The sequence below is a fragment of the Bombus huntii genome, chromosome 5 (genome assembly GCF_024542735.1).
Source record: "Bombus huntii isolate Logan2020A chromosome 5, iyBomHunt1.1, whole genome shotgun sequence".
NCBI classification, from domain to species: Eukaryota; Metazoa; Arthropoda; class Insecta; order Hymenoptera; family Apidae; genus Bombus; species Bombus huntii.
The window spans coordinates 14,223,571-14,245,153 of record NC_066242.1 but is presented as its reverse complement, the minus strand read 5'-3'; the positions used below and the strand labels follow the sequence as shown (position 1 = coordinate 14,245,153).

General features: G+C 40.1%; 4 protein-coding genes and 1 pseudogene across 4 annotated transcripts; all 5 read right to left on the bottom strand.

Moving 5' to 3' along the window:
• Positions 1-967: 967 nt before the first annotated feature.
• Positions 968-5,814, bottom strand: LOC126865848 (uncharacterized). The gene is made up of 7 exons (XM_050618741.1): positions 5,755-5,814; positions 2,619-2,867; positions 2,271-2,535; positions 1,954-2,192; positions 1,457-1,852; positions 1,152-1,354; positions 968-1,052 (listed from the first exon to the last, which is right to left on the bottom strand). The coding sequence occupies exons 1-7, from the start codon at positions 5,812-5,814 to the stop codon at positions 968-970; spliced, it is 1,497 nt and encodes a 498-aa protein (XP_050474698.1).
• Positions 5,815-6,273: 459 nt separating this feature from the next.
• Positions 6,274-8,162, bottom strand: LOC126865847 (uncharacterized). Its single transcript, XM_050618740.1, has 2 exons — positions 8,151-8,162; positions 6,274-8,060 (listed from the first exon to the last, which is right to left on the bottom strand). Exons 1-2 carry the CDS (start codon positions 8,160-8,162, stop codon positions 6,594-6,596), a joined length of 1,479 nt encoding a protein of 492 aa, XP_050474697.1. The 3' UTR covers positions 6,274-6,593.
• A 2,871-nt stretch (positions 8,163-11,033) lies between these two features.
• LOC126865846 (keratin, type I cytoskeletal 9-like) lies at positions 11,034-13,411 on the bottom strand (annotated as a pseudogene).
• Positions 13,412-16,255: 2,844 nt separating this feature from the next.
• On the bottom strand, positions 16,256-18,331 carry LOC126865935 (ataxin-2 homolog). The gene is made up of 2 exons (XM_050618902.1): positions 18,317-18,331; positions 16,256-18,193 (listed from the first exon to the last, which is right to left on the bottom strand). Exons 1-2 carry the CDS (start codon positions 18,329-18,331, stop codon positions 16,256-16,258), a joined length of 1,953 nt encoding a protein of 650 aa, XP_050474859.1.
• Positions 18,332-19,946: 1,615 nt separating this feature from the next.
• Positions 19,947-21,275, bottom strand: LOC126865942 (uncharacterized). Its single transcript, XM_050618911.1, has 2 exons — positions 20,919-21,275; positions 19,947-20,498 (listed from the first exon to the last, which is right to left on the bottom strand). Exons 1-2 carry the CDS (start codon positions 20,931-20,933, stop codon positions 20,226-20,228), a joined length of 288 nt encoding a protein of 95 aa, XP_050474868.1. The 5' UTR covers positions 20,934-21,275; the 3' UTR covers positions 19,947-20,225.
• Between the last annotated feature and the right edge of the window lie 308 nt (positions 21,276-21,583).

Below are 21,583 nucleotides of genomic sequence, written 5' to 3'. Positions count from 1 at the left end.
CGCTAATTAAGGCGTGTAAAAGATTGGCCGAAACTCGACAAATTATTACAATTACGCAAATTCTTAATGCTGCGTCATTTGCTAACCGTTGACTAAAAATGTAAAACAAATTTTTATTGCTACGTAACATTTATACCGTTGTGATATTTTTCTTAATTAGTATACAGCGCGTTGATAAAAAAAAAAAAGTTAAAATGTTTGCCGAGCTGAAATTTCTGGCAAATAATATCAAAAGCCTGCACCATTGGTTTTTTCCTCAGGATCCGCTTTCTCATTTTGGCACACGGCGCCGGCATCCGCGTAAATAGCTAAGTGGATGTGCCTCTGCCTTGTGTCAACAGCTCTCTATTCGAATACGTAATGTGATGGCGATGCTTTTATCATAGTTACACTAACGCCATAATCGGAGAAATGGGCCAATAAATTATTTAACTTCAAAGAAGATGGAATATTAGAGGTTTCAGATACTTTTAATTGATAAATTTGAATATATTCATTACGATTTCCGTGGCAAAATATTTGACCATATTTTTTGCTTTTTATCTTTTACAATTTACAAAATGCTCAATTTACGATAGGTAACCAAAAAATATACTAATTCCTCTAAAACTTTCAATTACTCAACTGTTTCATCGGATGTAAAAATTTCTCCTAATACAGAACAATGATAGTAAATGTAGAACAACGTTCCTTTTAATAAGAGTTTATTAAAAAATTGCGTAAAACGTACACCCAAAGGTATATAGAAAAAAAAACGAAAGACCAACAAAGTTAAACATAAGTACGACGTTTACGCTTGTGATTGAAGGATCTTCGATAAAAGACTAGATGCGACGCCTTTTATTGTCGGCGGTATATCTTCACTCGCTTCTCAACTGCAATGAACGTCGAAGCTTCTATTAACAGTATCTACTGACCATCATACTCGACGATCGCCAATTATCAGATAAAGAAAACGCTCAATGGATTAGTCAATCTTGCGTTTCTTGTATAAGAAATTTTCTTTCGATGGAAGAAAACCTCTTTCCAGCTTTATCGGCCTCTCTTGATATCTGTAACGAATATTTATTTTAGCAAACGTATCTAAGGAACTGGCGGACTAGGAAAATTTTATCCGCATATATAGCTCGTTACAAATAATAATTTCGTACTTGGAAGAATCTTGGGCTGCGATCACATTGCTTGGAACGTACGAGTCTAGCAATGATCTAGGCTCGGACGAACCTACGTAATTTTGTTCTGGAACAGGTTCTTCGTCGTGCGACGAAACGGGCGTCAAAGACGTGGCACTGGATTTGAAATCCTGCGCTGGTATTTGAGGTGGTATTAGATCGGTATTTGGTTCTTCCGGATCCTGTTATGATAAGTATATTTATACAGCAGAATCTTTTAATCGGAAGGAATTTCGTTGCCTTCCTATTACAAATTCCATTTACTTCCTCGCATCGCTACGAACCTTGACGTAATTCTGAGTCACGCTCTGACTGTTTTGCTGCCCCAGACCTTGATTCGGCAGCTCATCAGCAATTGATGCCGCGGAATGCAACTCTTCAAGCGGCGCGGTGTATTTCACGCTGCCTTGCAAAGAATTATCTTGATCGTAGCTAGGTGGACGAGCGTAAACGTCACTGTAAACTGGCGTGGCATGCATATAAACCGTTGCGGGTTGAGTGTACACTAGCTGGGAAACGTACTGTGGCTGGGACGGAGCAATGTACGCTTGTGTGTATAGAAGTTGTCTTCCTTGGGCATATGCTTGATCCGATGGTGCGTAAGTTGGCACGCTGAATAACGCAGAGCTAGAGAATTTCTTTGAGTTAACGGGAGTTGTATAAACCGCACCCTTCGCAACCTGAAACGATGAAAGTTTCTATTTAGTTCTAGTATCGTTTCCAAAATTCCACAAATACTATGAAGGTCTACTTTCTAATAATTATTTCTCCAGATATCAACCTTGGTCGAAGAAGCAGCAGGAGCGCTATTGTATTTTGGCGCGTACTGTATTTGGTAAGTTTGCTTCCCGGCTACTATTGGCTTTTGATTTAGCGTCGATGTATAGAGAGGGATGGATATATGATTGGTCGCTGCTGTGGTTAATCGCGGTACAAATAATCCGGTTTTACCAGAACTTACATCTAAGTTCGGGTAATAAGTCAGAAGATGCATCGTGGGGATGTCGATGTATACCGGTTCTGTAAAAATTTCATTATAGATTAAATTAAGGTCGGGCCGACCTTAAATGTTGCGTTCGTGTTTCACATTGTCGAGACCTTTATTCACATTTCTCGCGAAGTTCGCCGAAACTGTTTTTTGTTGTGCAACCTGCAACTGATTGCCAATATTCACTTCCGGTTGGTAAGTCAATTCTTCCGACTCATAAGCATTTGACGTGATTCCTTTTGGGGGTAATGGTGGCTGCTGTTGGTATTCGTTGTAATATCGCTGTGGTAATATTTGTTGCGGCGAGATGTTGTTTTGCTGCTGATAAACTTGTTCTTTCGCCGCGTACTTGTTAGGGTGAACGTACGTTTCTGGCTGGAACTAAATAAACATGAATTGAGTTAATCACCGATTATATAATTTGATATGATTTGTGACATTTACAACGTTTGTTTTACATTTTGCACTGGAGGTGGGGTCACGTAAGTAACCGATGAACTAGTCGGTGGTCCATGATATTGATTCGGTACTTGGTAGTGTTGTTGGCTAAATTCTGGCTTTGTAAGGAATTTTGATTGCTCGGTCCGTGTAATGCCGGATTTCGATATACCTTCCACTTTTAAATTATCCCTTTCTATATCCTCCAAGTTGATCTTCTTTTCTCCATTCGCACCGATGCACAGCAAGCCCAGCATCAAATAAAATTTCTGCAAAATAAATAGCAATGTATCGTGTAACTAAGAAACTGGAAATCGTTTCTATTCAAATATAATATTACTAAAATAAAGTAAGTCAAATTTGAAATGCAATATAACTATACGCGATAGCGTAGATCGCAGCGAACGATAGCCATTATTTATATTTGGTCATATATTTGCTTCTTAACCATTGCGTTTGCTGGTAAGAAATGAACTTGCATCGGGATATACTTTCACTGATCACGAAGTTCTTGGTCAAATATCCGGTATGGAGCACTCTTTTATACACTGCACCTGGATGCAATCTCTCCGGGGGAGGGTTACTCCCATAAGCGAGTGCATCGCATCGTCGATACGAAAAAGTAAAAGTTTATGGTTCTCGTGTTAATTGCGATGCAGGTACTATCAAAGTGGCACAGCCGAAATTTTCTCTTTCCATAATTTATCTTTATCTTAATTTATACGAAGATAAGACGTTGTACAAATTTCCAACGTAAATAATAGCAACTAATAGTCCAAAACAAGAGGTCACTGATAATTAAGATATTATGAGACGACTAGAAGAGCACTTACCATGTTGCTTTAATTTCAGAAAGTATGACCGCGACCCGAAGATTCTAGCTCTACTACAAAACCAATGTAGATTCACCTTCTCTTATATAGCCTTTACCCCTACCAGCAGTATGTATGTATATCTTGACGGGGCACATTTCACTCGTGTATCATAGCGTCTTTAGTGGCCCTCCTGGACCACGTGATAGAAATACCTGCTTCACTCAGATACAGGTGAAGGGACGGAACATCCCTTTCATTATTAAAAATCATAGAACGTGCGATGTTACGTGCACGAGGAAAAAGGAGCATCCCAAAACTTGGTCGTATATAATACGATCGCTATATATATAGTATCGCTAATAGCAGGCTGTACGATAATATGCTAATACAACTTGGTAATACACTTCGCACGATTAAAAAATCGGTACACATCGAGTATCTGTCCTGAGAGATATTAGTTTTCTAATTTCTAGCTTCTCGTCGGACGCTATGTATTTCCCACGATGTACCAACCACGATAATTAGCCGCGTTTAATTCAAGAAAAACAAGCAGTTTAGTAGACGTTTACCTGTGAGAACGTATCGTGAAAAGTGAATAGAAACAAGGATATACTCCGTGGGGATCGGAAGCCGATCATTAAATAGATCTTTCTAATTTCCATTCGGTCCAATTCGTGCCAAATGCATTGTCAATGTAAGATGTGCGCCAAACATGGTACAATAGAAAGTAATCTGCTTGTAAATCGTCTCGTGTTTCCCAGTACAAAGATTTAATAATTAATTTATCGGTTAATCGGCACATCGGTCTGTGCACTTAACCTGCATTCGACAGCTTCTATAATATAACACTGGAAATATATTACGATCAATTTGAATCTGTTTTACAAATACGTATATTCCCTATGTACATAAATAAGTAGTCTATGAGCGGAAGTAGATACAATGCTGGAGAATTTACGAATAAAAGTATCTAAGTATAGTCTCTTACAATTTTCGCGATGATTAAAAATACAAGAAATAAAGTCGCTATGAATACTTGACTCGAACAATTGAAGGGTGTGCTCAATATATTCAGAGAGAGAGACTTAATGATCGTCAAATTTAATGGTGACCGAGCCTGAAACCATTGTCTCGTGCGTTATTTCAAGAAGAGAATTTCAATGGGACATTCGCCATGCTTAAAGCAAAAAATTGACGCGATTTATTAACACAGAATAAAATGAAAATGACAAGTATGCCTGGACATTTTTAACGTCCGGGAAAATCTTTCTCGCGTATGAGTGAAATTTACAGGAAGACGAGGCGAAATATATCTACGCGCGAAAGAAACTTGAAAGAAAAAGAGGCAGGTTACTTTTCACTCTCAACGGCCTTCGAAAAATTTGTTTGAAATTAACGGAAGGAAAGGAGATCTTGCAGAGTCCATCATTTTCTTCGTCGCTCCTTGTCCGTGTGTAGCGCATTTCGCCGGCGATGTTCACGTTTCCGCGAACCCTTTCCTCCGGCTATGAGTACAAGTACGAGTACACACGCTCGTCAAAGCAGGAAAAAAAAAACACTTTCTATCCGCATTCTGGGTGTGGAAGCAGGGAGAATGATCTAATAAACGATGACCGCCTCGCTTGTACCTTCAGTCGAATTATCTTCAATTAAGCCGAGGAACTTTCTCGACCATACTACGGTAACGATTGCAGCTTGACAGTTCAGGATCATGATCTTGTCACGAGGCAACGGATAGTATGAAAGGGAGAGAAGACACTCATTCTCTCGGGTGGGTCACTTTCTCGGCTACAACTCCATAGGCGATTGTAAAATTAAATTTAAATTTTATGCCCGACTTCCTACACAAAACATAATATGAAACTCATTTGATCACTGTAATTTGCATTATGTCAAAGTTATCGCATTTACTGCCTTAAAGTAGGAAATTTATTACACACACCAGCAAGAGAGAAATTTAATTTTATGCAGACTTGAAATTGAAGATGTTTAGATTCCAGCGAGCAATTATGATATCAAAGAGCTGTAGGATTTTTCAAACAGAATCCGAAATGATTGCCTTCAAAGGGAACGTAATTGAAAGACCGCGTATGATTAAAGTTTGGCAAACTAAGATAAACTAAAATAAACTGAGATATTGTAAACACGAACCAATAAAAATGCTGCCAATGAAGTGATACCATCGAGCTTTCAGGTCACCGTGTATATAAGGGATCGAGATCAAACCCAGCCACGAGAAAGTAAGAGGCTCGGCTCGTTCGATTTTATTTTCGACCACCGACATACTCGCTGGGAATGTGAGAAATAAAACAAAACACTGGAACTCGCCACTCTCTCTCACCTGCCACGATGTACAGTTCGGGTGATTCCGCTGAATCGCAATCTCACTTCCCCTTTCCATTACCGCGCCCAAACGATCGACCGGATGCTGCCGAGATCCGCATCGTTTCCTTTCATTTGCCTTGCCGCGTACATCCCCAAAAGGTCGAAAACTGCCGATCGGATTAAAATACGTTCACCTATCGTACATTGACCCGCGTTTACGATACGTCACTCGACACGAGCGCAAGATTTTCATCCAGGATATCATCTAGTTGATATTTAAATAGAAAGGACTTTCAAACAAGTTGGTATTTCGCAAAATGATCGTATCGGTTACGAGATTTGGCAAATGAGACGCGCACGATGTGAATATAAAGAAGGAAGAACGAAAGTCACGCGTGGAACAACAACAATATTTTATTACTAACAATGACAAAATGGGTACAAAATTTGCATAAACGTAGGACGTAAAAGTCTAATAAATATCATTGCGATATGTCATAGGTGACAAAGATCGTGACATCGGAATTCCTTCGAAGTAAAAAACGAATAAAAGCGGTACGTTGTAACGTGAAGATCGTATATTGTATTATAGAATATGCTATGAGGTACGGCATCTTGTGCGATCTGTCAGAAAAGCGCATGATTCTTTTTTTAAATTAACCCTTATATTGAAGACACACTGATGGCAATCGTTGAAAAAGTGAGAGAAGAACGCTTAATTAAATTATAAATATCGTATCGACGCTAATCTTATTCGACTACTGATATAGAAATAAAACTCTGAAAAAACAAATTATAACACCATAGCAACGGGACTTCTTCCACTTCCCTTTCACTTTCTTAATCTCCGGAAATTTATGTCTTTTTCGTTTTAGCACCGAAATTTGCATTGTCCAAATTATTCTGGTACTGCTGCGATTGCCGCTGAGAGGTTGTTTGCGATGGGTTATAGCTGGTATACTGGTAATTATACCCACGAGGTGTTTGCCTCGTGACATAATTTTGATTCTGATAAGACTGGACCGGATTTATATCGTAATTCTGCTGCTGTTTATCAGACGCGTAATCGTCTTGGATATCTTGAGAGGACGAGTTCTCGTAATTTTCGTACTTGTCGTACTCGTTGGACTGGGTTTGATCTTCTTCGGGCTTCTCGATCCCTGTATACACATCTGGGGCTAAGGATGAATACTTTATGTTTTTCAATTGAGATTTCGCTGTCTGTGCGATTTGAGCAGTTGCTTCTCCAACGTTCAATTTCCTAAGAACCGTAGGATTTACTACGTAAGTTAAACCAGTCTTAGCGATTATGTTAGAAACAGGAACGTAACGCGTATTTTTGCTTCGTTCGTTTTGATTCACGTCTTGATCATCGTTCGTAATGATCGCGCTATTTTTGGTTGATTCACGTGCTGGATATTCAGGAACATGTTGCAAATTTTGAGCCAATAGCTTGACCAAATCGTGATGATTCATAAGTTCTTCCATTTGCTGAGCATTCACGTAAGATGCTGGCAAAGGATAATCAGGACCTACCGGTTGTCCCGCAACACTGATTACTCTGTAGGTCGTTTTCGGTAATGGAATTGGAATATTTTTAATCAGGATGCTGTTCGTTTGTTCCAACTGATTCTGGAAACTGCTGGTTTTCTGCGTACTTGATTGACTATCGAGATCCTTCGAATTTGCAGAAATGTAGTTGGCTCCATCGACAAATTGAACGTCGTTAATCCTGTAGTTGTTATCACCGCCGAGTTTCTTGTCTTTATTTCTGCCGTTAGATTCCATATTGGAATACTTTGCGCCAGAGTAATCGATAGCAGGTGGTGGTAATGGTGGCGGCGGAAATAATGGCCGGTTATAGTAATCGGCGTAATAATAGGGAGATTGGTAATAATAATTAGGATAGGCGGACGAGTAAGGCATTGTTGAATAAGAGGACGAAGGTATCGTGTAGGGGGACGAGTAGGAATTGTATGTGTTGTAAGGGCTTGTTGGGTATGAATATGGAACGGAACCGTAGTATGCGTAAGTAGATGACGAAGGAATTTTGGTATATGGGTTGTAATTAGAGTTGTAAGGATCTCGAGGGTGATTAGCGCTGAAGCTGACGCTATAGGAGTCCTTGGCATCGACTTTGGGCGCGTATAATTCCGGAGATGGTTGCGTAACGGTGTCTTTCTCGATTCCTCTTTTAATTAATTTAGGACTGTAGGGATAGACCGGATATATCGGTAGAAAGGGCTCGTCATTTGGATCGTTGTTCTTCTCGTATCCTTGAACGTAAGTCGACGTAATCGTCGACGACAGTAGAAACAATAGCTGAAATTCGAAGTATAAATCAAGCTATCGGTTCGATACACGTTCGATCGCTCGCTTATGAATTAAAAATAAAGAAAAATTTATACTGACCAACAAGTCCATATCGATCAACCGTCGCTATCGCCTGCCAATGATTAACAGGATTCGATCGATGTGTTAGTTTCTCCGCGTTATCTCATTCGCTTGTCGCGTTCACCGTTCACTGCCGTCCGACCGGGATACTCGGGATCGAACAGATCGAATCGGCACGCCGGCGCGATGTCTAATGACGTATCGGTCGACATTGAATTTCTCCTTTATACTCGGCCGGCTGAAAAATCGTGAAAACTAGTTTAACGTTTCTCCGTTCTTATATGTAGATCCGAGCGTAGCCGGTGCACGCCCGGTTCAACGAGACCGGCTAGTAAAACACCTCCCGGTCTCGTTGCCAGTGTAAGGTATGCTACGGTAAACTGGTCTAAGGTGAAGCGGGTGGGATAAATCCATCTTGTCACGAAGGAAATAAAGACAACGACCGACCGAGGCGAAGCGTGAAAGCTCTCGTTCACGGCGGACAACATAAGCCCGTTCAGAGTTTAAACGGACGGTAAATAATTATCGCTGCGATGTTCTCGTGGTCGCAGCAAATGGCGAGTAACAGAGAAACGGAGAGTGTCTTGCTTAGCACGCGATCCTCTAAACACAATCGGATCGATCTCTTTCGTTGGAGAAGCTAAAAAAGGTAGGAGAGTAATTTGTTTGGAAGATCGTGGTGTGATCGCGGAAGTAAAACGTTTCGCGATGCTCTCGGAAGAATCTTTTCAGTTCCGGTCGTGCAAACGCTTCTTAAGGCGGATGTTTTTTCGAATCAATTCGCGGGCGGTCCACTCGTGTCCATCTGTTCGACTAACTTTACTTTCACCGGCACCACGTTCGTTCGTTGCATCGATCTCGTACGAATCTTCGCTACGAGCACCACGCCTTCGATGACCACGCGATTGGTGTAACCCGCGGTGATAAATAGAGAGAGACCATCTTTCGAGTAGATCTATTCGCTGGTGAAATGATAGCCAATTGCTACGATACGTCGAATACGTATTGCTCGAGAAAGTATCCCTTTCCAATGCGAGGGGATTCGAATGAAAGGAATCGTATATCGTATATCTAAAGTATATTTTAATATTCTATGATTAACTGATGAATATAATCTTCGTGCGAGATTCATCGAACAAATTGCACGAATCACGATAGCGATTTTAATCATTAAGAAGAAGAGTAAGAGCTGAGTTTTCCCTGTTTTCGCTCCAGGCACGTCATTGGCACCGATCTAAGAGTGAAGTGCAAGTATGTCGCTCGCAAAACCAGTTGGGAAACAGTGAAATGTGACTTTCCTATCGTCTAGCCGATGCACCGATTCTACGTTTGTCTCGACCGGCCCAAGGATTCTACGAGCATCTTCATCGATGTCATTTTCGAGGAGAATGCGTGTTTATTCGTCCGTGCGCACGTGCGATCGTTGAAAAGTGGGTCATGCTTGTACGAGATTGGTACCGAGAGAATACTGCACCGACGCATTTCTGCACTTTCTTCTATGTGGGTGTTGCTTCACACTGCAAATTCAACAAAAGATGGTAGGCGAAGAGAAAAGGGTACGAAAAGGAACGATACGCGAAAAAAAACATGTAAAAATGGATAATAAATAAGTATAAAAATTTGACAGAAGTTAGGTAGATAACAAGTGTTCTCAAAGAATTTTTCCTCCAATATTTCGTATAGAAATATAAAACTGTACTTCCCTTGGAAAGCTTAACGAGTAAACGAAGTTTTCAAGCTTCGCCGCGTTTCCAGTTGCTTCGATACAGCTCTTGGGTTACTTTAATCCTTCGATGCACGTTCTCGTTCGAAAAGTACCGGATTAACTTAGACTTTAAACAAAATTACAAGACTCTCCGGCTAATTTAAACTGAAACTTTCAAATTATTTCGCTACGAAGCTTTTAATCAAGCCGAATGGAAGATATGCAATTGGTTCTTTGCTTAAGTATTTTTGTAAGCTTAGCTTTCTTCGGACAAAATATCGTTATATTATACCGGTAATCTAAGAAGTCCCGTTACTGTCATAGAAATAAGGGCAGTGGCAAAAGAACAGTTTCCTTATACATCGTATTAAACCGGTCTACAGACGAGTAATGACCGGCTTGCAGTGTATACACCTCGTCGGGTACTTTCCCAAAAAGAACAAAAGTTTAGAAAGGAATTTGCTCATTTCGCCAGAGCTGGCCTTGGAGTAAAAGTGATCTTCTTTTTACGCTTTGACACTGTTTCTTGTCCTCATCTTTATAATATATAACGACCCTTCTCTTCTACCTTTCTTGCTGCCAATACTTTCACCGTGAAAGATGAACAAGTAAAAAATCTTTCCATCGTGAGTTTTAAGTATGGACAATCAATAAGAGAAATAACGTTAACGAAGACGACCACCAAAAGGACTGATCAAGATTTAGAAAATCATTTTGTACTTAAACTTAAACTTAAAAGAAACGTTCGAGTATTTTAGTAAAATAGAGCAATATGTAACAAATGTTTGTTTCTTAATCGAAAACGTTAGCCATATTAACAATATGTACATTAAGCGCAACATGTCAGACAAGTATTAGATTTGCGCTCCGCTTAGAGGAGTGTGAAACAATCAACTGGTTATAAAAAGAATCGTTTTATTGTAAACAATACGTATAAAACTATGAAACAAACATCACAATATCGATGTTACGCAACATATACAACGGTACTCGAAGCAAACAACAGAAATATAAATACGCAGCGGCGTTTTAAATAAAATAATTATGCTAAAAGCGTAAGTATAAATTAGTAAAATATCCTACGACCCTTGGACGTTTCGTTCGTACATTCACGATCGATTTATCTAAGAATGGTCCACGATTGGTCATCTATTAAAGAGTACGTTTCTCGTGGGATCGTTTGACAATTCTATAATTTAATACTTCCCACTCGGACTGGAGTACGAAATCGTATCGTATTTGTTACTGCCGGAATTCAAACCATCGTAGCCTTTTGAACTGGTGTATGCAATGTATCTAGGACTGAGATTCGAATAGGAACCATGGGACTCTACAGGGGTGCCGTACGAAGTGGAAGGAGATGAATAACTGGAGCTAGGACTGGAATAGCTGACGCTAGGGCTGGAGTAGCTGACACTAGGGCTGGAGTAGCTGACACTAGGGCTGGAGTAGCTAGAAGCTGATCCGGAATAGCTGGAACCGGAACCGGAATAACTGGACGAGGGACTGGAATAACTGGAACTTCCACCCGATGAATACGACACGTCGGAGGAAGATGGTATATAATTAGAATGGGATGATCCAGATGCATAGGAGCCAGAAGAAACAGGCAAAGAATAACTGGAACTGTCGGAAGATCCACTGGAAAGGCTTATGTGACCGCTGGATGATCCAGAAGAGATTGGTAGGGAGTAACTGGCAGATCCACCAGAACTGGAAGAGAGGCTAGATATTCCGTGAGATCCCGAGGACGTTGGGAGAGAGTAGCTGCTGGAACTTCCGTGAGAGGAAGACACAGGGAGGCTGTAACTGGAGGATCCTTTTCCAAGCGAACTCGAATCAATTACTAAACCTCCGCTCACCGAATGGTAGGACGAACTCGGAGCGATAGATTGGATTGACAGGCCATGGCCCGAAGAACTACCCAGCGAACTCAGCGACGCTGCCGGCAAACTGTACGAGGAGCCATGCCCGGATCCTAACATCGCTGGAAGGCTAATACCGCTCGAAGCACCACCGCCGTACGACGACAGCCCATGAATTCCCGTTGCGTAGGCTGGCGCCGAGTAACCGCTAGAACTGGAACTGCCTGAAGAGATACCGCCTCCGTGGATGCCGAAAGTAACTGGTCCATTCTTCGAGGATGAACTAAGTAAACTGATACTTCCTCCTCCTCCTCCTCCGATGGAATTTAGGCTCGACCCCGCGTACGAAGATTGTCCAAAGTGTCCTCCTAGACTAATTCCTTGAAGACCCGCGCCATGACTCAGTCCAGAACCCAGGCTGAGTCCTCCAGATCCCAAAGAATATCCCAAAGAACCATGTCCCAAAGAACCACCTCCTAAACTTTGGATACCTGCCGAATGTCCTAAATAAGATCCGCCGCTATATCCGGAACTTATAAGAGGAGAATTGTAGGATGATCCACCGGACGAATAGCCTCCGGAATATTCAACGATGCCACGCTTGCCCTTCGGCGGAGGTCTCAATGGTCGGTTATCTCCCTTCGTTTCTCGACAGGAAACGCTTATAATAGCTGTGGCTACGAGGACCAAAAGCACCTGCAAAATGTTCGATCAAATAATCTTTCATAAATTTTATATGACAGTAATAGGATAGATATATAATTACCACCGAATGTTAATTTGAAATATATAGAAAATAATTGAGCTCAATTTTACCGTGATACACTTACTAATGATCTCATGTTGATCCTAAGCGAGATTATTCTGTATGTTACTTCTCGTGGTCAAGTGACAACCGAGTATGTAAGCGAAATTGTGGTTTCTGATGCCATTGCTACCCAGAAGAGAGCTTTTATATACAAATCCCCTCTTGCATGGTGAAAGAAAGGTCTAGGTGAAGGTGAGTCTCTCCATGCTGGTACTAGTACACCTCCACCTCCACAGAAACGTGTTTCAGAAGATTGTAGTCTAATCTATCATGAAATGGTAAAATTTGCAAATGAGAATGTCGTGGATGGTAAAAGTTCTCGAATTGATATTTATCGGTCATTGTTTCTAACGATCTTAACCAGACATTTCCTTTCGGTGAAGTCGATGTACTCCTATAAATAAAGAGAAAGAAAATGATTTCCTTCCTGAGATTACATTCATAGCGACAGACACGAAAGTAATTGGAACGTAAGCGTACAATTTTTCTTCAGATTTTCCAGTTAAAAGTGAAATAGAAGCTTTATCAAAACGCAATACGAATGTATCCTGCTACACGGACGAATCTACGTTTTCCTGTATTCGTAAAACTTCGGTATGGATTCTTGTTGGCCGGTTTGAAATATTAGGTTTCCTATTAATTAATTTTTATTTAATTTAAGAATTCTTCTTGGTAGATAATTGACGTCGAGAAGGTATAGCTATTACAAATTTCTGTGAAATTTGCCACGTTGTACGGTAAATGTTATTCGTATCCTTTTCCTTCCATACAAAATGCTCAATTTGTGGTATAATTCTGCAAAAAAAAAAAAAAAAAAAGAAAAAAATACATATAATTCTGAAAAAATAAAAGCATGACATACTCGATTTGCTACTACGGTGCATATTATAAAATACGACATGCCAAGATCTTTTGTAATATGTTGTTTTACTGCAGAAGCTTCGTGAAGAAAACATTAATTTTCCGCCTTTTGTGGGCGCAATTACGATGTGTCACAATATGAAAGGAACAGCGAAGGTGTGGTTCATGTAGCAAACATGCTCCGCCTTCGGAAGCTACTGAAAGTAATTTCGATGTTGGAAAGTGAAATGCGCGGATAGTCGGCAAAAAATGACGTACGTTTAGGTGTTCTTGTGCTGTTATTTTCGCGCGGGATAATCATATCGTTGACAGAGAAGCTGATAGTGGCGTTGAAAAGAGGTAACTGCAAAAAGACGGTAGCGACTAATAAAATACGAAGCAGCGGCCAACGTCTTCCAACGTGTCCACAAACTATAACAGTTGAAAACGCCGATTGATTTCGTTTTACTTTCACTCGTGGGATGAAGGAAGCTGACCGTCTTTATTCGCTGTAGGCTTTTCGAATGAAACTCAATAACAATCAGAACTACGAATTCTTTGCCAATGGAATCGTTCGTTGAGTCAATTTATGCTACTTCGGCGTAAATTACGATCAAAAAAATTGAAAACATCTTTAGCTTTTTATAGCGAAGGAACAGAGTATCCTAGGACGTATATTAATGACACAAAATTAAATATAATTAACTAAATGGACTATGAATAATCAGTAATTATAAGATATAATAAATATCGTTCGCATACCAAGTTAGTAACTCAATTAAATATATGTAAATACAAACACTTTTGAGATATCTATCTTCTTCTAAATGGCTGTATTAAAACACAACATGTTTCGGTCTCAACGAAAATCGTGAAACATTTTCTGACGTTTATATAGTCACATATATATACATCATTTGCATGGGAAATAAATTATAATTAACAATCTCATGGTTACATTTTCTGCCAACATGTTGTACCGTGTATATAATAACACGTTGCATCGTGTATGTGGCCGTTTTAAATAACTCAAACATTCAGAAATTGTTAATGTCCACAAAAAATGTTGAGATTCGATACGCTTTCTTACATTATAATCGATTCATTATCTCCTGATAATATATAGCGAATAAAATGAATAAAAAGCGAATACCGTTCCTTCCTATATTTTCTATATGTGCATAAACACATAAAAAAATGTAAATGACTTTAGGTAGTGGAAAAAATGTGAAGTTTGCTGGATCTGTTAACGTTGGTAAATAATAACCGCGTCGCTAACTGTCCGTGTAAGAGATTAACTCTGTTTATTTTCTGCTCATCCAATTTCTAGATTTCTCAAGATATAAACAGTTTTTTGGAAAAGAAATCCCGACTGGGCAAGTTCGAAGTAAAACGGTAAAAGTGCACGAGGTGCACTAAAACAAGAAATAGAATGAGATTCAGGTCAGTCGCGGAAAGTGAGTTGACAACAAGTTTCCTATGTGAATTGTGAAGTAGTAGCATCTATCTAAGTCGTTCCTTTGTAACTGTTGCCCTTTCCTTTGTGTAAGCCCGCGGCTTGCGGAAAATGAAATGGCTATCCACTTCGAAAGCAATTGCACCTGTTCTGTATTTGTAGAAATCTAGTACGTTTAGCGGTATAATCATGTAAGTAACTCGGCCACACGATTCTTTGATAGACTTTGCGCCTGCATTGCGCCACAACATAACGTCACTCCCTTTCCGAAGTACGACTCGTTTATCGTGCACCATCGAGTTAAGAAACCAGTCTAATTCTAAACTATAAAACAATCTGAGCGTAACTGTAAAACTATAAAATATAAATAAACAAAGAAGACATGCAAATATACTGCTGTTAAAAGTGTATAAGAGCGGCGGAAAAATATGAATGTTGACGAAGAGTCTGTTATACGTATATGCTTAGGATTATCCGAATAATCTGTTCAACGATAAACCGATCGTGATTAGAATTATCGAACCACTTTTGAGGTCACGATGAGCCATGACAGATCGGTCGGGCGGCCATTAAGCCTTCGGTGAGAGTTCCTTGGTGTAGGTTTACGGGCCGGAAATGGAGACAGTTGGTTTTCTAGGGTGTACTTACTTTCTTTAGCAGTGAAACGAGTACACCGCCTGTGAATTGAATTTTTTTTTGAGTAGAGACGTTCGATTTAGAGTCGATCTTATAAAGTTTCTGCTCTCTTTGTTTTTATATACAATCAATAAAAATAGAATTTCTTTGAAGGTAGAAAAATATTTATTTGAGGTAATAAATAAAACTGGTATATACATCATTCGATCGAAAAATCGTACGCAATTAACAAAAAAAAAAAGGCAAACATATCGAAAATGTTAATTCGATGTGGCATGTTAATGGCATGTCGATGCTGCGAATAGAAATGTATGAAATCGCATTAACCTATATAAATATAAAGTAGTATAAAAGCACGAATAGTTGCCCGTTTATCCCACCTCGTGTGAAAAGTAAAACCTCGACTATCTTTATACGTATAACATTGGAAATACCTTTTACCAATAATACCAAAGATTTATAAGTTGAAAAGAAAAGAAGCAAAGAATTAGTAATATTTAGAATACTTCTGACAACCGAAGAAAGTCCAACTTGCCAACTCTACATTCATACAACTAATTATTGAAAAGATAGAAAGATCGATGTCGTACAACATAGAATTAAAATTTGCGGATACACGAAGCGCAACTGCGTCCATCACATGTACGAAAACATCGTATTTCGTTATTCTTGAATCATGTTAGTGCGATCTCGATACGATGTCATGGCTCCTTACTTCTCCAACTTCTCGGGTTTTCTTTTCCGCGTGGGTAAACAGTCAGTCTCGATACGAAAAAGCAAGCTACGATTAACCCGCAAAGAACAAGATCAACGTCATTTCCATATCTGGGTCGGTTTCGTTTGAGCATAGGTCGGCGCGTAGCTCCACGGATAAGTTGGTAACGTCGGCTTAGGTACCTGATATGCGACGTTCTGGTAATAGTAGAACGGATAGACCGGTTTGATGGGCTTGTATAGAAGTGAATTGATTACCGCCGTTTGTAATCCGTAAGACGGATGTGTCGTTGACGGAGTTTGTACTGGATGCACGTGTGTCGACGTTGGAGGAAGCACCGGTTGCAAAGGACTTACTGGATGAAGAGGAGTTACGACTGGATGAAGCGGAGTTGCAACAGGATGTATAGGAAGTGGCGCGGTACTAACTGGCGGAGGTGAAGGAGCGTTAGGTTGATTCGTCGAAGAAGGTGACGGAGTTGTAGAAACCGTGGATGGTTTCGTTCCAGGTTTCTGACTAGGATCTGTGGGAATGGGTAGTCCAAAATGTGTAGGGAAAGATCCTGATGTTTGAACGGATGCGATGGCACCGGGTGCAAAGAAAGTAGGACCGTAAGTTGGTACGTTCGATGCGAAAGCCGCACCGGCGATTAAAGTAGGAACAAATCCACCGTAAACGGGAACTCCTGGACTGGATGGCGATAGGGGTGGCGCAGGTACGGAAGAACCGACTTGCGAGGTTCCATCGCCTTTAGCAGCCTGAGGAGGCTGCACGGTTGTGGTAGTTGTCGTTGTAGTGGTAGTTGGAGGCTGAATAGTTGTCGACAGTCCGTAGCTAAGCGGAAACCCCGGACTGATTGCTGTCCCTGGCAAAAAAGGTGATTGATTGAAAGCTGTATTTCCAGAGCCCAAGTTTACGGTATTCTGTTGTGTATTTAAACCGTGAATCTTCATTCGCTGTCCAAGGGAAGCCAGAAGATCTTGATTCTGAACGAAGCTCGGCTGATTTTGAGCGTACCTTCCTGCTGCATCTGCATTTTGGGCCTGAGTCTGAGTTACGAGCGCTCGCTGTAATTGAGCAATCAATCTGTCCTTTTCGAGAGATTGTATTTGCTCTAGAGTTTCTTGGGCGCTAAGAGTTCCAGACGCGTATGACGGCAGAGGTCCTGGGAAACTTTGCGGACTTTGCAAATTGCTCTCGAAATTTTGAAACTGACCATTCGGATTCTGAACTTGATTGTTGTGACCTAAGAATTGATCGGTGTGTGGTGCAAAGTCTTGTTCGTTCGGGGGCGCACCATAAAGTTGTTGTATCGCTTGAGCATTTTGCGTTAAGAACAGCGTCGCATCCGAGATCTGTCCTTGCGGTTGTACGATGCTCTGACTTTGGACGTTTAATGACTGACCTTGACCACCACCTTTAGAATTCTGTCCTGCTTGGAACGGGGAAAAAGCTTGCGGTGCGGAATAACCAGGTAACCTTTGATTTTGCGGCGGTAAGTAATTGGCCGAGTGAGTCGCGAAAGGTTCATCGTTTTGAGTGGATATTGGATTCGGTTCGACGAAATCGACCTGTCTAATTGGACTCGGTACTTCTTGTTCCAGCAAACCACTAGGACGACCATCAAAGTTGTTCGAATGTTGTTGACTGAAATGACCCTGGAATTGCAATTTATCTCGGTGCTGTTGACTGTGTGATGCAGGTCTTATTGGAGATGAATTCTGATAACCCGGTGGTCCGTATTTGGTAATAGGTCTATTTATTTGTGCAGGATGTCTATTAACGATACGTCCTCTGTGGCCAGATTGCCCGACTTGGAAACGGGCTCTCGAAGCTAATGCAAAACTGTCCGGTCTCCTATAGGAATATCCCGAATCTCTCTTTTTTTGAACTTCCGACTCTTTGGTTTCGGCATCGCTATCCCCCTCGCCAAGATCTACTAATTCCAATTTCGTAATTTCTGTTTTTTCTTCAGTATCTTCGGTTTCAGTTTTCGCTGTGACACATAATAAGCTCGTAACCAGTAGACACGTTATCTAAAATAATATAACAATTAGCGCATTAACTATATAAATCACGAAACTGTGTCACATCACTTACACATATAGGAACGTAATTGCTGAAAATTTGGTTTGTGTTTACAAGTGCAGTATACTTACTAAAAGGAACTTCATGTTTGTAATTCAATTGCACTTATCACTACACTAATCGGATGTTCCTACGCTAGAATTGTAATTGCCGCAGGTTCCTTCGTCATGTAATCAGAGTACTTTAAGTAAAACTAATTTCTTCAGAGATGGACAGGCTCGCACCGACTAAGACTACGGCCATACCTGCACATGTATAAATACAGTCGGGTCGCGACCATCCACGAATTACAATAGACTTTCTTGCTGGCTTTCATCGATCGCACTTAGGCAATGCTGTTACGGATTGGTGATGTTACACATATCGATGTAGAGTATTGTCTTCTCCTGATTATTCAAATATTTGATCGGCTTAACACACTTTTTTCCAAAGAAACGCGTCAAGTTAAACAACGAGAGCAAAGTAAGACTCATAAAAGGAAAATTGAATCGCATAAGAACAATTTTATGCAACTAACGACAAAATCAGTTTCGTGAAATCTATATTCGAGGTCGTTAACGAGAACTATACAAGTGAGAAAGACGTACGGGCTTCCGTCGTGTCTTAAGGGTTCTGATACACGATTCTGATACTATCTAGTACGAATAATTCAACTTTAGCCGTGTCTTCGTTTCAGACTTTCTTGCATAAATCTTACGCTGTCTTTGCTATGCTGTCTCTAAATCTAAATGCTGTTTTTGCAGAAAGGAAACGCAACGTCGCTCCAACTTCCGTTCGCTCCCTCAAAAATATACTTATGGAGAATAACGCCTGTATGTATTATTCCCATCACGTCCTTATTCTCCGAAGCGTTCGAAGCCTTCATAGCCTTAGTGAAAGTACTTAAAACCGTCAAGTCCCAAAGAATACAGAATAAGTATATCGTGATATATTCGTATTGTGTAATTCCTGATTATACGTAAGTCACGCGTGCTCGAATTCTTTGAAATGTTTCAAACGTCGCTTGCAGTTACCCATTTTTATTTATCAAAAGTATCTCGATTAGATAACACGATCTGTGTACTATAGAGTATCATAGATTCGCGAATTTTTGGTTTTCAAGATTCGCCCTTAAAATTCATCGCGTCTTTATCATCCCATCTTTATCAATTTGCATAGTATTTATCGACTACCGAAGGAATCGCGGTATGGCGCATTCTTTATACATGCACGCGTTTATTAGTAATAGGCGGAAACAATGTGCCGACACCAACATCGGGCATAGCTTCGTTTCGCTATTCTAATGACTTCATAACTATCCCTGCATAACTATGACTGCATAACTATAACTGCATAACTATCCCAAATGACGCTCAAATTGCAACGCCAAACTGCATCCGATGATGTCATTTGTTGCTACTTGCTGTTCCCTGTGACAGGAAGTCTACTGTGTGACAATGCACCAACGTAACGACAATGTAACATGCATTTTTATATTAGAGATGAAGCCTTAGGTGCATATTTAATAAGATCGTATTATGAATCATATACTGCCATAGGATACATTGTATCTATATTAAAAGTAGAATTTAAATCATCGACTCCTTATAGATTGGGTCGAATATTATTTTCCACGTACATTCGTTAATACAGTTCCAGTAACTGTAGTTAGAGGATTCGTCATTATACTAAATATATGGGGAAAATAATGCTGAACATGTATAAATTGAATTGTATTCTGTATTTAACATTGTAACATACAACAAAGTATCGTATTTAACATGAGTTTGCCGAAACACGTGTACATTGAAAATTACATCCAAAAATAGTGGTGAGCGCACTGAATGTTAACATCGGAACAAATTTTGTTTAGCTTTTATTCTGGGCTTACTTAAACTAATGTAGCGTAAACGATTCAGTTAAAAATCCTTGCAATTGCCATTATCGTTTCCTTAGTCTTAATTACGAACATCCCATGGTGCTAGCTTTAAGACATGTGATTTAACCCAGATAGTAAGAGTTGTAGTAGTAAGGGTACGAGCGGTAGGCATAGGGCAAGCTGTAACTAGCACTGTAGGTAATTGGTGCTGCAGCATAAGAAGTGTATGCAACTGGTGCAACTGGTGCAACTGGTGCAGTGTAGCTCAGCAATAGGCCTCTCTTGTCTCTTGGTGCCTCCGCAGCTTCTGCGTTTGACAGCTGTTCAATCTTTTCAGGTTCTGCTGGTTTCTCTGCAGCGAAGGCTACAGCGAACAGAGCCAAGAGAACGATAGCCTGAAAATAAATAGTAATAATTTAGTATTTACATCGATAGTTTTCCTTTGCGAATGTGCAATCTCAGTTTGCTGATCCGATTACAATTGATAAGTGAATGAAAATTGGAAGAGGATCTCATGTACGACTATGATATTTTATTTCATTATATCTTATCTTCTGTTTTAGTAATCAAAAGTTTTAGTAAATCAGCATTGTCCTTACGCTTATAAGAGCAATTGAATTATATGCGTTATCGAATGATTGCAAATTATACATTTTCCATAGAATATATTTAATTTTCCAGCTACTAGGATCCTATATTACGACACATGTCTTTTGCTGTTTTCGCAAAGCAGCAAACGTTGAATAAAGAGAAACTAAATTATACAATGCTTTTACTAAACATTTGTTATGTAGAAGATTAATTATTTTACTTACAACGAAGCACTTCATTGTTGATAGGTTTGGTAGATCTTTGGATCAGCTCGTGTGTTGAACTGGGAGTGAATGATGCTCTTGCTTTTTGGTGGATACCTTTATATACCTGACGAGCGGATTGTCCTATGCGCGTCACTCACCGATTGATCAATGTACGAGGACACGCGTATCGTACGTGTATCATGCGTGTGTGCGTGAGCTGGTGGATGTTGCACGGGGTTGTTACACGTCCTATTGTTTACGGAGTCACATACGTAACCTGTATAAGTACGTGTGCTGTCAACGTTGTCGGAGACGACGAGGTCTGCTAAGGAATCTCGTTCACGTATTCCCGAAGCAATCCCGTGTAAGTACAACCTCTGATGCACGGCACGCGGGTGAAGCAAGGGACCTTGGCAATCGGCCAAATACGAACGAAAGTGTTTTACGTTTACCTCATACGACGTAATAACTCTTTACGTCGTGATATAATTGTAACAAGTTCTCTGAACTTTAACGATTATGATACGTGACTTTGAATAAAACTAGAAAAAGAATGAGAAAGTTTCTTTTCGATATTGAGAGTACCGGTCAACTATAACATAATAAGAAAGATGTCAATACATTTTATTTGTTAACGATTTTAGGAAAAATATTTTTAAACAAGTTCTTTCTGCAACATTTGG